The sequence below is a fragment of the Panthera pardus genome, unplaced genomic scaffold, assembly GCF_024362965.1.
Source record: "Panthera pardus isolate Hobbes unplaced genomic scaffold, ASM2436296v1 HiC_scaffold_13, whole genome shotgun sequence".
In the NCBI taxonomy this organism is placed as follows: domain Eukaryota; kingdom Metazoa; phylum Chordata; class Mammalia; order Carnivora; family Felidae; genus Panthera; species Panthera pardus.
The window spans coordinates 20,886,812-20,899,318 of record NW_026526688.1 but is presented as its reverse complement, the minus strand read 5'-3'; the positions used below and the strand labels follow the sequence as shown (position 1 = coordinate 20,899,318).

The 12,507-nt window shown below is 34.0% G+C and overlaps 1 protein-coding gene across 25 annotated transcripts in view; it reads left to right on the top strand.

Annotated features, from left to right (window-relative positions):
• The window catches only part of PCM1 (pericentriolar material 1), an 83,817-nt gene that overhangs the window by 15,318 nt on the left and 55,992 nt on the right, over nt 1-12,507 (top strand). For 15 of the 25 annotated variants that reach the window (XM_053900903.1, XM_019466701.2, XM_019466698.2 and 12 more), the window contains 7 exons: nt 160-429; nt 1,149-1,319; nt 1,505-1,621; nt 3,084-3,266; nt 8,257-8,434; nt 8,588-8,677; nt 11,011-11,120. In XM_053900903.1, coding sequence (XP_053756878.1) covers nt 160-429; nt 1,149-1,319; nt 1,505-1,621; nt 3,084-3,266; nt 8,257-8,434; nt 8,588-8,677; nt 11,011-11,120 — 1,119 coding nt within the window. The remainder of the gene's footprint in view (nt 1-159; nt 430-1,148; nt 1,320-1,504; nt 1,622-3,083; nt 3,267-8,256; nt 8,435-8,587; nt 8,678-11,010; nt 11,121-12,507) is intronic. The other 10 variants (XM_019466712.2, XM_019466713.2, XM_019466715.2 and 7 more) reach the window with 5 other exon arrangements.

Below are 12,507 nucleotides of genomic sequence, written 5' to 3'. Positions count from 1 at the left end.
TGAATCTCTTCTGTGTCTTAGTACAAAAGTAGTATATTTAACTGTACTTCCTGAATTAATAGCTGATGATGAAATTGACTAAGAACATTGGAGTTTTTTGAAAAAAAATTTTATTGAAAAATTAATGTTTGTGGGGTTTGTTTTCTTTTTCATACGTAGAGAAGCATTGGAAGTGATTCTCAAGGTAGAGCAACAGCTGCCAACAACAAACGTCAGCTTGGTGAAAACCGAAAGCCCTTCAACTTTTTGCCGATGCAGATTAATACTAACAAGAGTAAAGAGGCTGCTGTAAGTCCTCCAAAGAGAGAAGTGATTGGATCAGCACAATGTAAAGAGTTGTTTGCCTCCGCTTTAAGTAATGACCTTTTGCAAAACTGTCAAGTCTCTGAAGAAGATGGAAGAGGAGAGCCTGCAATGGAGAGCAGCCAGGTGGTAAAATGTTTCTTTTGCTTTGTTTTCATAAACTTCAAAGTAGAAATAGTAAGATTCAGTTTTACTGAGTTATGCACATAGGAATTTTAGTTGGGTACTTGTGTGATTCTCCTCATGAATCTTTCAGATTTATTCAATTTAGTGTAAACTTCTTTTTACCCATAATGATTGTAGAAGTGCCATATCTAGGTAAATTAGGGCTTCTGTTTATCCACCAGAGGCTGTGTTGCCAAATTTTGGTAAAGGGGAGTTTGAAACAATGTGATTAATAGATGATGGTAAGAATTTTTTTAAATGGTGATATATTTCTTTTGAAAACTACTTTCAGAAGTATTTAGAATACTGCTAAGGAAATATTATATAAACGTTAGAAAAAATTTACGTTAGTAATGGTTTAAAGGCATGCAGTTCTGGAAGTAAATTTTTTCAAGTAATGTAAATTAAAACAAATTTTGAAAATCTTTAATTCCCAATAATTAGAGTTGTTAGTATTGCCAGTTATGTTTTGATTAAATTCTAAATTTGATTCAGATCTTTTGCATGTATGAATTCAAATGATAAAGCTAGAAGTATCTTTGGTTATTGTATTTGAAATAAGAAATGTGTAGAATTGTTGGTGTGGAATAATTTATGGTCAGTTTTACATACTGTTTATTTTCATGCCTTTTTGTTTATTTTATTTGTTTATTTTTTACCTCCAAATGTTTTCCCTGCAGATTGTAAGCAGGCTTGTTCAGATTCGTGATTATATTACTAAAGCTAGTTCCATGCGGGAAGATCTTGTAGAGAAAAATGAAAGATCTGCTAATGTTGAGCGCCTTACTCATCTAATAGATCACCTTAAAGAACAGGAAAAGTCATATATGAAATTTCTCCAAAAAATCCTTGTAAGTTTTATACCTTTTAAATAACGTATTGAGTTATTTTTGTGGTATGTTAGTGTACATATGCTGATGGCATTCTGACTCTACCCCAGAGGAGTTAATATGTTTTCAAAAAATCATGCCATCCGTTATAACATTTTATTGCCCTTTTTAATAGTTGTATGATTTATACCACTAAAATATTTCAGGCTAGAGAAAATGAGGAGGAGGATGTTCGGACTATAGATTCAGCTGTGGGATCTGGTTCTGTAGCTGAGAGCACATCGCTAAACATAGATGTGCAGTCTGAGGCTTCAGATACCACGGTAAGCGGCTTTTTGGTAATTAAAAGTGCTGGAAATGAAGATTTAAGCTTTTCCCCCATTTTTCAAGATATTTTTCATAGGCATTCCTTAATGAAAAGTATATTTCAGGGAAGAAACTCTCAAGTTGTTAATGCTGTATATATTCTTTTTAAACCTGGAAATATAAAAGTTTTTCTTACTAAGATTAAATGTTTTAATGGATGATTTGAAAATCTAGTAATTTCTGATCGGCTTGCAGAAACATGGTTTTTCTATAGGTTTCATTAAGCACAGCTTTACTCACTGTAAGATGCATTGGGAAAGTTAAAATTCATCGTGGATAAAGGAGCTGGAAGTACAAAGTACCATTACAAAGTATATTGTCTGTTGGAAAAGTCTCCAAGTTCTTTTGCCATTTAGGACTCATTTGAAGGCTACTAGGATTTTTCATTCCTAGGATAGTTTTTGAACTGTAGTAAAACTAGATGACTGAAACACTGAAATGAAATGGGATACAGTAGCATTTACATTATGATTTATTCTTGTAACTCTGCAAAATGAAATTTATCAGAATACTGGTTTTTGAAAAAATAATCAGGAATTTACAGAACTTGGAGGAAAACTTTGTAAAATGAACTTAGTTTATAGAAGGTAGTGGGCTTTGGAACCTGCTTTTAAGCATTTTAATTTTAACAGGCAGACCTATCACCATGCATTAGTAAATTTGAAAACCTATTACAAGTAAAGCTTTTCTTATGAAAGGATAACCATGTGTGTCTATCTTTTGTTTCTGAGATATGTTCCAAAATACCATTCAGCATGAGGAATTTGAGGGTTTGTTTCCTGTTAGTATCACCTGCATAATTTCTTACTGCCTCCTTTCTCTTCCCTTCCCTTCCTAATTTGAAGAGGAAATTTGAATTTTTTTCCCTACAGTATTTTCACCAGGAGATACTCAGGGGGCTTGATCCAAACAGTTGTTGAAAATAGATTGTGTTGTGGGAAAATTGTTTTTCTGTTTACAGAGGTGCTAGGAATGATTTTTTCCTCACATTTCATTTCAGCAGAAATGGAAGAGTTGGGGAATGTGGGTAAAGGAATTCTCTTGGGGAGGAGTAGGAGATGGTATAATTGATTATTCTAATTTGTATATGCATATGTAATGTTCACTGTGATGAGAATTCTTTCATAAACATAAAATGACATTATGAAAGTTGCTTAATAATAGCAGAATAAATGTTAAAATGTGCTTTAGTTGTTGTATAGTTGGGAAATTGCCTAGGATATGATATTCACTTGATTACAGTAAGCATTAGTTTAGTCTGCAGAAATTTAGAAGTCTAAGTTTATGCCACTTGGGGGAGGGTGGGTTGATTTTTAAAGAGATGGACTGGTAAATTTTTTGTATTTATTGACAAGGCTGGCTTGTATGTTAAACAGGAGTTTGTGTTAAGAAATTAATGTGCTACACTATTTAATAAAGGAGGCATCTTTTAGTCTGAGAATTCGGCCGTGCATTGAGGACAAACTAGGGAATTCAGCTTCACAAGAACAGGTTTCAGACGTTACCACAAGTCCAAAAGGGAAAGGTGACAGACCTCCTCAGAATGACAGGGAACTGAGGCCTGATAGGAAATATAGCCGAAAACGTGGATTTCTCTCAAAGGTATATTTCACAATATTAATTTGGGAAGTCTCTAAATGAGCACCTCTTTTGTTCACATTTCCTCTTCCTTATTTGCTTTTCTCTTGTTGCTATTACTCTTAAATACGTAAGTTCTTAACATGGCTAATTATACTGTAATTTGCTTTGATAAAGTGTTGTCCCTTAGTGTTTTTATTCTTTTCTGTTTTCTTCTACTCCTCTCCATGGATTATATGTGGCAGCTGTATTTAATTTGCATTAACAAAAGACTTGAAACTTAATCCATTTTCTTTTTCTTTTTTTTTTTTTTTTGCCTTTGAGAACTCAGGATAGAACATTCTTAAACCTTAACCATTAGTTGCTGTTTCTGGTATTTGTATTCATGATGAACGTAGTGCTTTTAAGTTTTAATTCTTGTAATCATTAAAGAAAAAGAAAATGGAGTAAGCTATTTTCTGTCTTTCTAAGAATGAAGTATTTTTATAGTGCTTTTTTTTATTTGGTTTATATTTTTCTTGTTGGAAACCTCTTCCATTCCTTTTTTTTTTTTTTAAGAAAAATACTTCATAGTTTGAAAAAGCAAAAAAAGTTGACTTACTATGTTTTTGCTGTTTTTTTCCACCAATGTTTGCTCTAAATGTTCTTTTAATTTTCCATGATTTGCAAAAAGGTGCTCAGGAAAGGTTTAAGAAAACAACTGCTTGTGTAGTTCCATGTAAAACAACTTTCAATAAAAGAGCATTTATAAAATCTTGTTTCCATTTGGCAAGAGTAAAATACTATTTTAGTAATTATGTATAGATTAGACTAGTTTCTTACGTTTTATTAGTAGCTTATATTAACTAGGATTGGTCTTTATTTTGTTATGCACATTTTCTTTTTCTGGTTGTTTAAAATGACAAAACTTGTATTTTGGCAGTTGATTTTGTTTTTTATATTTTTTCCTGGCTCCCACAATAATCTGAGGATTTAGTTTGAAATCAGCTGGGATGAACTTTAACTATAAAATGTTAAGCAGAAGGTGCCCCAATATAACAATAAATTAAGTAGCTGATTATTTTTTTTAAGATTTTATTTAATTTTTATTTTTCTTAGAGAGCAAGTGCACATGCGTGGGGGAAAGGGGCAGAGCGAGAGAGAGAGAGAGAGAGAGAGGGAGAATCTTAAGCAGGCTCCACGCTCAGCATGGAGCTCAATGTGGGGCTTGATCCCATGACCTTGGGATCATGGCCCTGGACACTCAACCAACTGAGCCACCCAGGTGCCCCAGTAGTTGATTAGTTTTAAAACTAATACCTTTGGAGAAGAGAATGTATGAGACATAATAAATATTCTTTGGAACTTAATCCTTTCTTAAGTCTTCTGAGTAGTGACAAAACTTAGGAATTGATAGTTGTTACAGCATGCTATCTGCCAGTTTTTCTTTTTTTCCTGAAGTAGAAAATACTTACTTTCAAAATCCATTTTTCTGGTTTTTAGTTCCTTTGAATAATGTCATTATATGTGAATATTATTCTCTATTGAACTGTCGGAGTTTATTCCAATTTGATTCTCTTTAATCTTTTGATACTTAGGGCCTTCCTATGGTAGTTCTATCAGTACTCTGTTCGTAATATTTTATTAGAAAAAAACCCTAATTCTCACCAACTGACTTGGTTTCTCCTCTGCTGTGCAGAATTGTGTTCTCCCCACCTCACCTTCATTTCCTACTTAACATCCTTACAAGATGTCATATTCTTTTAAAAGAGTAGGAAAAAGTGGAGGTCTTAACTGAAATTCAGAGCTTAAAGCATCATTGTAAGTTGCAGTGGGATAGGAAATGGTTGATATTCTCCAGCTGCTTACAAGGACAGTATCCATTTTATGGAATATTTTACAGATATGATGACACTTTGCATAATTTTTAAAAAGAAGCCTTCTGTAAGACCCATGTCTCACTATTTGCCCATACTTCTCTTTGCTGCGTACTATCAGCTTTTAGAGACTTTATAAGCTTTTAAAAATACTATCTACTTCTTTTCTGCTATTGTTTTCATCATTTCTAGGTATATTTCATGTAGGCTAACTTTGACTCCCAAACCAGACTATGCTTCCTCTGACCACTGTGCCTTAGACTTTTGTATTTAAAACTATCTAAACACATAATTTGGGGGCAGACAGTATGGGGTGGAAAACACTATCCTAGAACTTAGGAACCTGACTTGCCCTAACTGTGATATTGGATAAACCACAGCTTTATCTTCTCTGGGCTTTCACATGAGAAAACTTGGAGACATATTATCTGAAGTACTTTTCAGCTATAAAAATATATTTGGACTCATGAATTATTAGAGGAACTTCAGTTGACTAGAGGAAAGAAAGAATTTTCTGAAATTGAACTGTTACCTGTAGGCAACTTTGGAATTCATGCCTAAGTTATTTTTTTTATCTGTAAACTAAAAATGTACTTGTTGAAGGTGACTCAAAAAGTTTAAGTAAAAATATGTGTTTGAAGAGTGAATGTAGGGGCGCCTGGGTGGCTCAGTCGGTTAAGCGGCCGACTTCGGCTCAGGTCATGATCTCGCGGTCTGTGAGTTCGAGCCCCGCATTAGGCTCCGTGCTGACAGCTCAGAGCCTGGAGCCTGTTTCGGATTCTGTGTCTCCCTTTCTCTCTGCCCCTCCCCCATTCATGCTCTGTCTCTCTCTGTCTCAAAAATAAATAAATGTTAAAAAAAAAAAAATTTTTTTTAAAAAAAGGAAGAGTGAATGTATTCTTCACTTCCCTTTTGGATTCTCTTTTGGCATCTGCTTGGCATGTTCTAATCCCTAGGTGTTTTCATTTCCATTTTCTTACCTTCCCTTTCTTTATTGTTTGACCGTGGTTCCTACCTGCTTCCTTCAGCTTAGATTTCCCGAGTATTAGTTTGAATATTATTTATATGGATGCAGAACTTATTAAACAGTATTAAAACTCTACTAATTTCAAAACTTGTTGGGAAATCATTTTGGATTAGTGAAGAATCTGAAGGTAATTGTGTTTACTTTCATAAATAGTTCAGGATTCTTTATAATTTTAGTATCAGAGTTTTGCAAATAAATCTGACTAACAAGGATTAAAGTTCTTTTAAAAAGTTTGCTTTTTAAAGGGGAAAAACCCAGAATGTTAGTTATTTAGTAAACTCTTTAGATAGCTTTAAGGTTACCTTGAGGGGTGAATAGTTTAGATATAGTAGTTTAGATACTTTAGTAGTATTTTTGAGGGATGAGAGGATCACAAATTGAAATAAGCCAGAACTAAGATGAATTTTGACAGGAATGAATGTAAAAGGCGAAAGATTTATACGATCTGAAGAGAAACCAGAGTATATGACAGGAATGAATGTAAATGTTAGTAGCGTAACTCCACTTGTATAGGTCAGGAGAGAACTAAATAAATAGTTCATGTAAAAAGGAAATTCAGGACAACAGAAAATCTTTAAGTACTGATTTGTCCAAGAGAGGTTATTTCTTTTCCATGTTCATGAAGTCTGGTCACTCAATACAGGATAGAGACAGCACTCACTGTCCTGGCTTCTCTGATACGTACGTCAAATATTCCAACCATAGTCTTTTTACTTCCTTTATTTGATTCTATTTTCTTCAGAGTATTTAATTCATAGCCATGTTCTTATTTATTCACTTACTAGTTTTATTGCTTGCCAAGTCACGGTGTAAAAGTTATTCATAATACTGATGAGTTCTACCCGGGGAGGTAGAGAAGGGAGTTTCGCATAGTTATTGATAAGGGATGTCACTCAGAAGGGAATCTCTCTGGAGCCATCTGTGTTTCTGTAATTTATACAGGAATCACATAGAGAAAGCAGATCAGTGCATTTTTACTTTCAAATGAAATTATTGAACTTTATTTTCCTTAATAACTTTGGTAGTGGGGGGGGGATTATTCATTTAAAATCTACATAACTCCAACCAAAATTTGGTAGCAGTGCAAGTTTAAAAGTGACTAAATGTTTCTAATAGAAATATTCTATGTAAATATTAGGTAAAATCATTAAACTTTTAAAATACAAGATTTTTAAAAAGACAAATCAATGATGAAAAATACCAATATGGTATATATACATTTCATATGTAATTTGGCTTTTTTTTTTTTTTTCCAAGTTGTATTTAAATTGGTCTCTTTGCTTAATTGACTTTCAGTTTTTCTTATTGGGTTACATTTCAGTGGTTTTAAGATTAATGTTTAAAAATTTTGTGATTTCTTATAAGTGGCACCTGTTTAATCTTGTTCCTCTACTTTTAGGCAATATGGTAGCATTTGGGGGGAATTTCAAAGTATTTAATGTTTTCAGACTCTGCTAAATGAGCATATGCTAAAAGAAAACATAATATCTTTGATACAAAATATAAAGTATTCTGTCTTATTTTTATGCTTATAAAATGAGATGCAAGTAAATTAAATCCTTTCACGTCCGATTATCAAATAAAAAATGTGTTTCTAAAATTTCTGTCCTCAGTTAGAAAATAGTGGGTTTGTTTTTGTTTTATTAGTGTTTTTTAACGTCACTTCCAGAAGTGAGGCAGAATGTTTTTTAGCCTGATCTTCTGCAGGGATATTTTTTTTAGGGCATTAATTAACCTGGTATGATCTGTTTGTTCTTCCTTTTCTGTAAGGCTTGGATCTCGTGTGTGTGTGTGTGTGTGTGTGTGTGTGTGTGTGTGTGTGTGTGTTTAGCTCTTTGTAACTTTTTTTGTACGCCTTTTTCTCCCCCTTGGTTAATTCCTCTTCATGCTAAGCCATTGATTATGCTCTTTTACTGTGAAATTACCTAACTACCTAACTCTTAATACGGCAGGCTCTCTCTGTGTCATCATTTTTTTCTTACATCTTTTTCTTCAAGTCTACTGAAACTGTATCGAGGGTTGTGTGTTTAATACTAATTTATCATCTACGTATGTACTTTGCCATTAGTAGTTGAAACAGGAACATGAATTTTAATAATCAGATACAAGTATTGTTGATCTTATTTTCCAGGCCAGAGATCCTCAGCAGGAACCTATGGAAGAGATAGAAAATTTGAAGAAACAGCATGACTTATTAAAAAGGATGTTACAGCAGCAGGAGCAGCTGCGAGCTCTGCAGGGACGACAGGCCGCTCTTCTCGCTCTGCAGCACAAAGCCGAGCAAGCTATCGCTGTGATGGATGATTCTGGTATGCTGCAGGCTAGCATGTTGATAAAAGCAAGGCTCGGTTAATAATGGTCTTGCAAGGTGGATGCTGGTTATTAGATAACCAGATCTTGATTGTTGACTATAAACCTACATACGAGGCTTACCCTGTCCTGTGCTTTCTCTGGTTATGCAGAAAAGGCTGCAGGGACAGCTCCTGGCCGTCATACTGTACCAGGCCCACAGCCAGCCTGCTCTCCTTTTCATCAGAGAGCACCCTCAAGAGGTAAAAGGGACAGGCTGCAGTTCTGTTTTTGTACCTCACACTAATAGGGCTCTTGATGGGTTGTTTTTTTTTCCACCTGTTGTACCTGGGATTGCCATACTTTTCTTGTCTCCCTAGGAAAGGTCACAACCCTAAAAGTGAGGCAGTGAATAAATCTGAAGAACTTCTTTAGCTTCTGATGTTAGCAGTAGCTCTGTTATTTCAGTTAGATACCCAGTAGTGTGCACTAGTTCCTTTTTACTGAATTTATATCCTGTATAGTCTTCCTGAGACTCAGAAATGTTTTTTTCATTTTCCCTTCTGTCACAGCCATGTATCTATCATTTAGGTGGAAATTGTGTTGAATTCTTTAGTGTGGAGTCTAATTTTATAGTTTGTTTCATCATCTTCGAACCTCTTGAGTTTCTCATTATGTTGAAAACCACTTGTTACCTGTTAAAACTCAGTAAAACTAAGGGATATTTTCTAGTCTGTCATCCCAGTCTAATAATTTATTTCCTGTGGGCTCTTCTATGTTAGGTCTTCACTGAGGTCATCCTGTTATTACTCATTTTATGCTGCTATCCATACCTAGCCCAGTGGCTGAGCCCTCTGATCACTGTTATACATAATTTAATTTTGCATTTTCATAAGGAACATCATGACTCGCAAGTAACTTACTCCTTTGTAATAATTACATAATTGTGTATCATATATGTAGTGTAGTATATAATAATTAATATGCATTTTGAACCCATTTTTCTCTTGTAAAGTTCAGAGTATCATTAGCTTTTACATTCATATTTTAGGAAATAGATAATTTAGAATAAAACAATATTTAAACGATGACTAATACCAGGTAAAGGCTAATGACTAATGTTCTAAATAGTTTAAATATTTTTCAAGTTTTAGATTTCAGAGACTTGCCTGTGATACTTATGTTATTTCACATAGTTACATTCACATCATCTCATTTAATTATCACGAAATTGTGTGTTAGTCACCAGAGCATTTATTTCTTAGGCTCATGTTGTAGAGAAGCGGCTCTAACAGAGTTTGTGACTTGCTTACACTTACATGGAATATTAGTAAAATCAGATCTCTTGAATTCTAGGTCAGGGGTCTTTTTCTGAATATATGAACTTATTTCTTTTTCTTTAAAGTGTACTATGAGGCAGGCACCAGGAGTAGAATGAACAGGAGTTTAAGAGTAAACTTTTTTTACATACTATTTCAAAAATAATTTTAGTAATTTTTAAACATTGCTTCTTGTATGAAAAACCAGAATGGTAATATTTAATCTTCTGGTATGTAAGCAAGTCAAAGTAATTGTTATGGGAAAGAATTGTTCTTTACTGAACTAGTGGGTGTGTGTTAGTTGAGTGTGTGTCAGTTACCTATACTGTAATTTCATTGTTTTCAAAATAGAGTTTGCACTAGATACTTGGGATTCTATTTAACCCTGAAATTCTAATTTCTCATTGAGAAAGCTAGTATTTTCCTTTAGAACAGAACAGAAACAGTTTATAGCCAGTGTCTCTCTTAGAGATAGAAAGGATGAGCATGGAGTGGTTGGTAGTAGAACAGTGACTGTTATCAAAATTATCATCTGAATACTGCCTCAGGAATATTGCCATAGGAAGGTAAGAACCATGGTCTTGCAGTTAGTTGCGTCCTAAGCAACAACATCAGTAAATTACCTGTTCTGTCGCACGGGTCAGCAAGCTATGGCCAGCTGGATTTGACCCACTCTATAAAATAAAGTTTCATGGAACATATCTGTGTCTATTTATGTATTTATTGTCTGTGGTTGTTTTTTCCCTGCAGTGGCAGAATTGTGTAGTTGAGACAAAAACTGTATTTCCACAAAGCCTAACATATGTGCCATCTGAATCTTTATGAAATGTTTGCCAGCCCTGTATTAGATCATTGATTCTGTCTGGGGAGGTAGGGATTGAGACCTGACTGTATTAGCTGTGCTTTTTCAGATTAACCACTTTCCCTGCCAGTCCCCCATCCCAATCTGATTGGCCTGTCCTCTCCCTACTCCTTTGAGTCACTATTCTTAATTGGGATGTAGCAGTGTTTCTCCTTGAATGATGGAGTAGAAAAAGATGAACCACTATACTGGAGTTTTCTGGGTCTTTTTGTTTTCAGGTTAGATGGAAATTTTTATTAAAATGATTGGTTGGGAGATAAATCTGAGAGTTAACTAGTTATAAATTAGGTTAGATTTTTTTTTTAATTCCTGTTTTTCTCTCAGAATTTATATTTAGCTTCTCAAATTGAACTTTTAAATTAAATTAAAATTTAATTTATTTGCTTTAGTGAATAGTTGTTAATTTTCTTTCCAGTTGTAACAGAAACAGCAGGTAGCCTATCTGGAGTTAGTATCACGTCTGAACTAAACGAGGAATTGAATGACTTAATTCAACGTTTTCATAATCAGCTTCGTGATTCTCAGGTAACTTAATTTTTTTAGTATAGTTGAGTTTAAAATTACATTAATTAAACTAGTGGTTCCCAAATTTCACTGAGCGTAAATTCACCTGTTACGATTATTAAAAAAAAAAAAAAAAAAAAAAGTAGTTTTCTAGTCATTGGGTTCCCCTCACCTCCAAAAGTGTGTATGACTCATTCATTTGAGGTGGGCTTTCCCACCATGTGATTCTACTGCTGGTAGTCTGGGGGCTATACTGTGAGAAACACTAAATTAGAGGAAAACCTGCCTTGAATGTAGTGATAAGTGAAATTTTCTCCCTCTGTGCTACTAGATAATATGTTCTTTTTTCCTCTCAAATATTCTAATGGTCATAACCTCTAAAACTTAAGTTATATCTGAATCTGTGCCTTTATGATACTTTACTAACAATTTTGAAGAAAGTTCCTAAGTTTAATTTCAGAGTTATTAAGTTATAATTTAATGACTTGTAAATAATGATATAAATACACCATTTCAGTTTATGGGCCTTGAGTAAGAAAGGGTGAATTAATATTACCTCTTCACTGGAATTGAGTATGAAGACGAAGTGTCTCCTATCGGCTGACCTGATGACAATAAATGAATATGGTCCAGTACTTTCAAGAATGATTGAGCAGTCAATTTTTCTGGTGACCCTGCAGTGCCCCATCTTAGATTCTTCATGTGTTCACAAGGAGATATATATGAGTGTTCATGGCAACAATTTGTTAATAGCAAAAAACTAGAAACAATCTAAATGTCCATAAACATGAAAATGGATTAATAAACTATAATATATGCATAGAGTTAAATCCTATAACCAGTTACAGTAAATGAGCCAGAGTTAATAAATGAAAAATGCGAGTTTAAGAAGGGTACCACTTGGCTGAGGTGTAAAAATGCATAAAGGATGTATATTTTCTGTAGGTGTAATAAAATGTAAACATATGTGAGGATGGTAGAAACCTAATTCGAGATTGTGTTTATATCTGGAGAGAGTAATGAGATTGGGGGTTGGTATGTCTAGAGCTTTAGCTATATCTGTAATCTTATATTTCTCTTAAAAAAATTGATGCAAATGTAGCAGAAGTTAAAATTTAAGCTTAATGGTGGCTTATTCATTTTATGATTTCCCAAGCCTTAGTGGAAAGAAGTGGTAGGAAAAACTGATAGGTTCAGATATTAAAGTTCATGATGGGGATTCCAAAAAGATGGCAAGAGAGAAAATGAGATTTTTGTAAGTTCATATAACGTATGACATTTCTAGCCTTAATTTAGTTATGTGTGTCCATAAAACCATATATATGTTACAGTGGCACATCGGGAAAATAGTATGGAAAGGCATATACTTACCCACCAGCACAATCTCGGCAAATATTTATCACTTTTT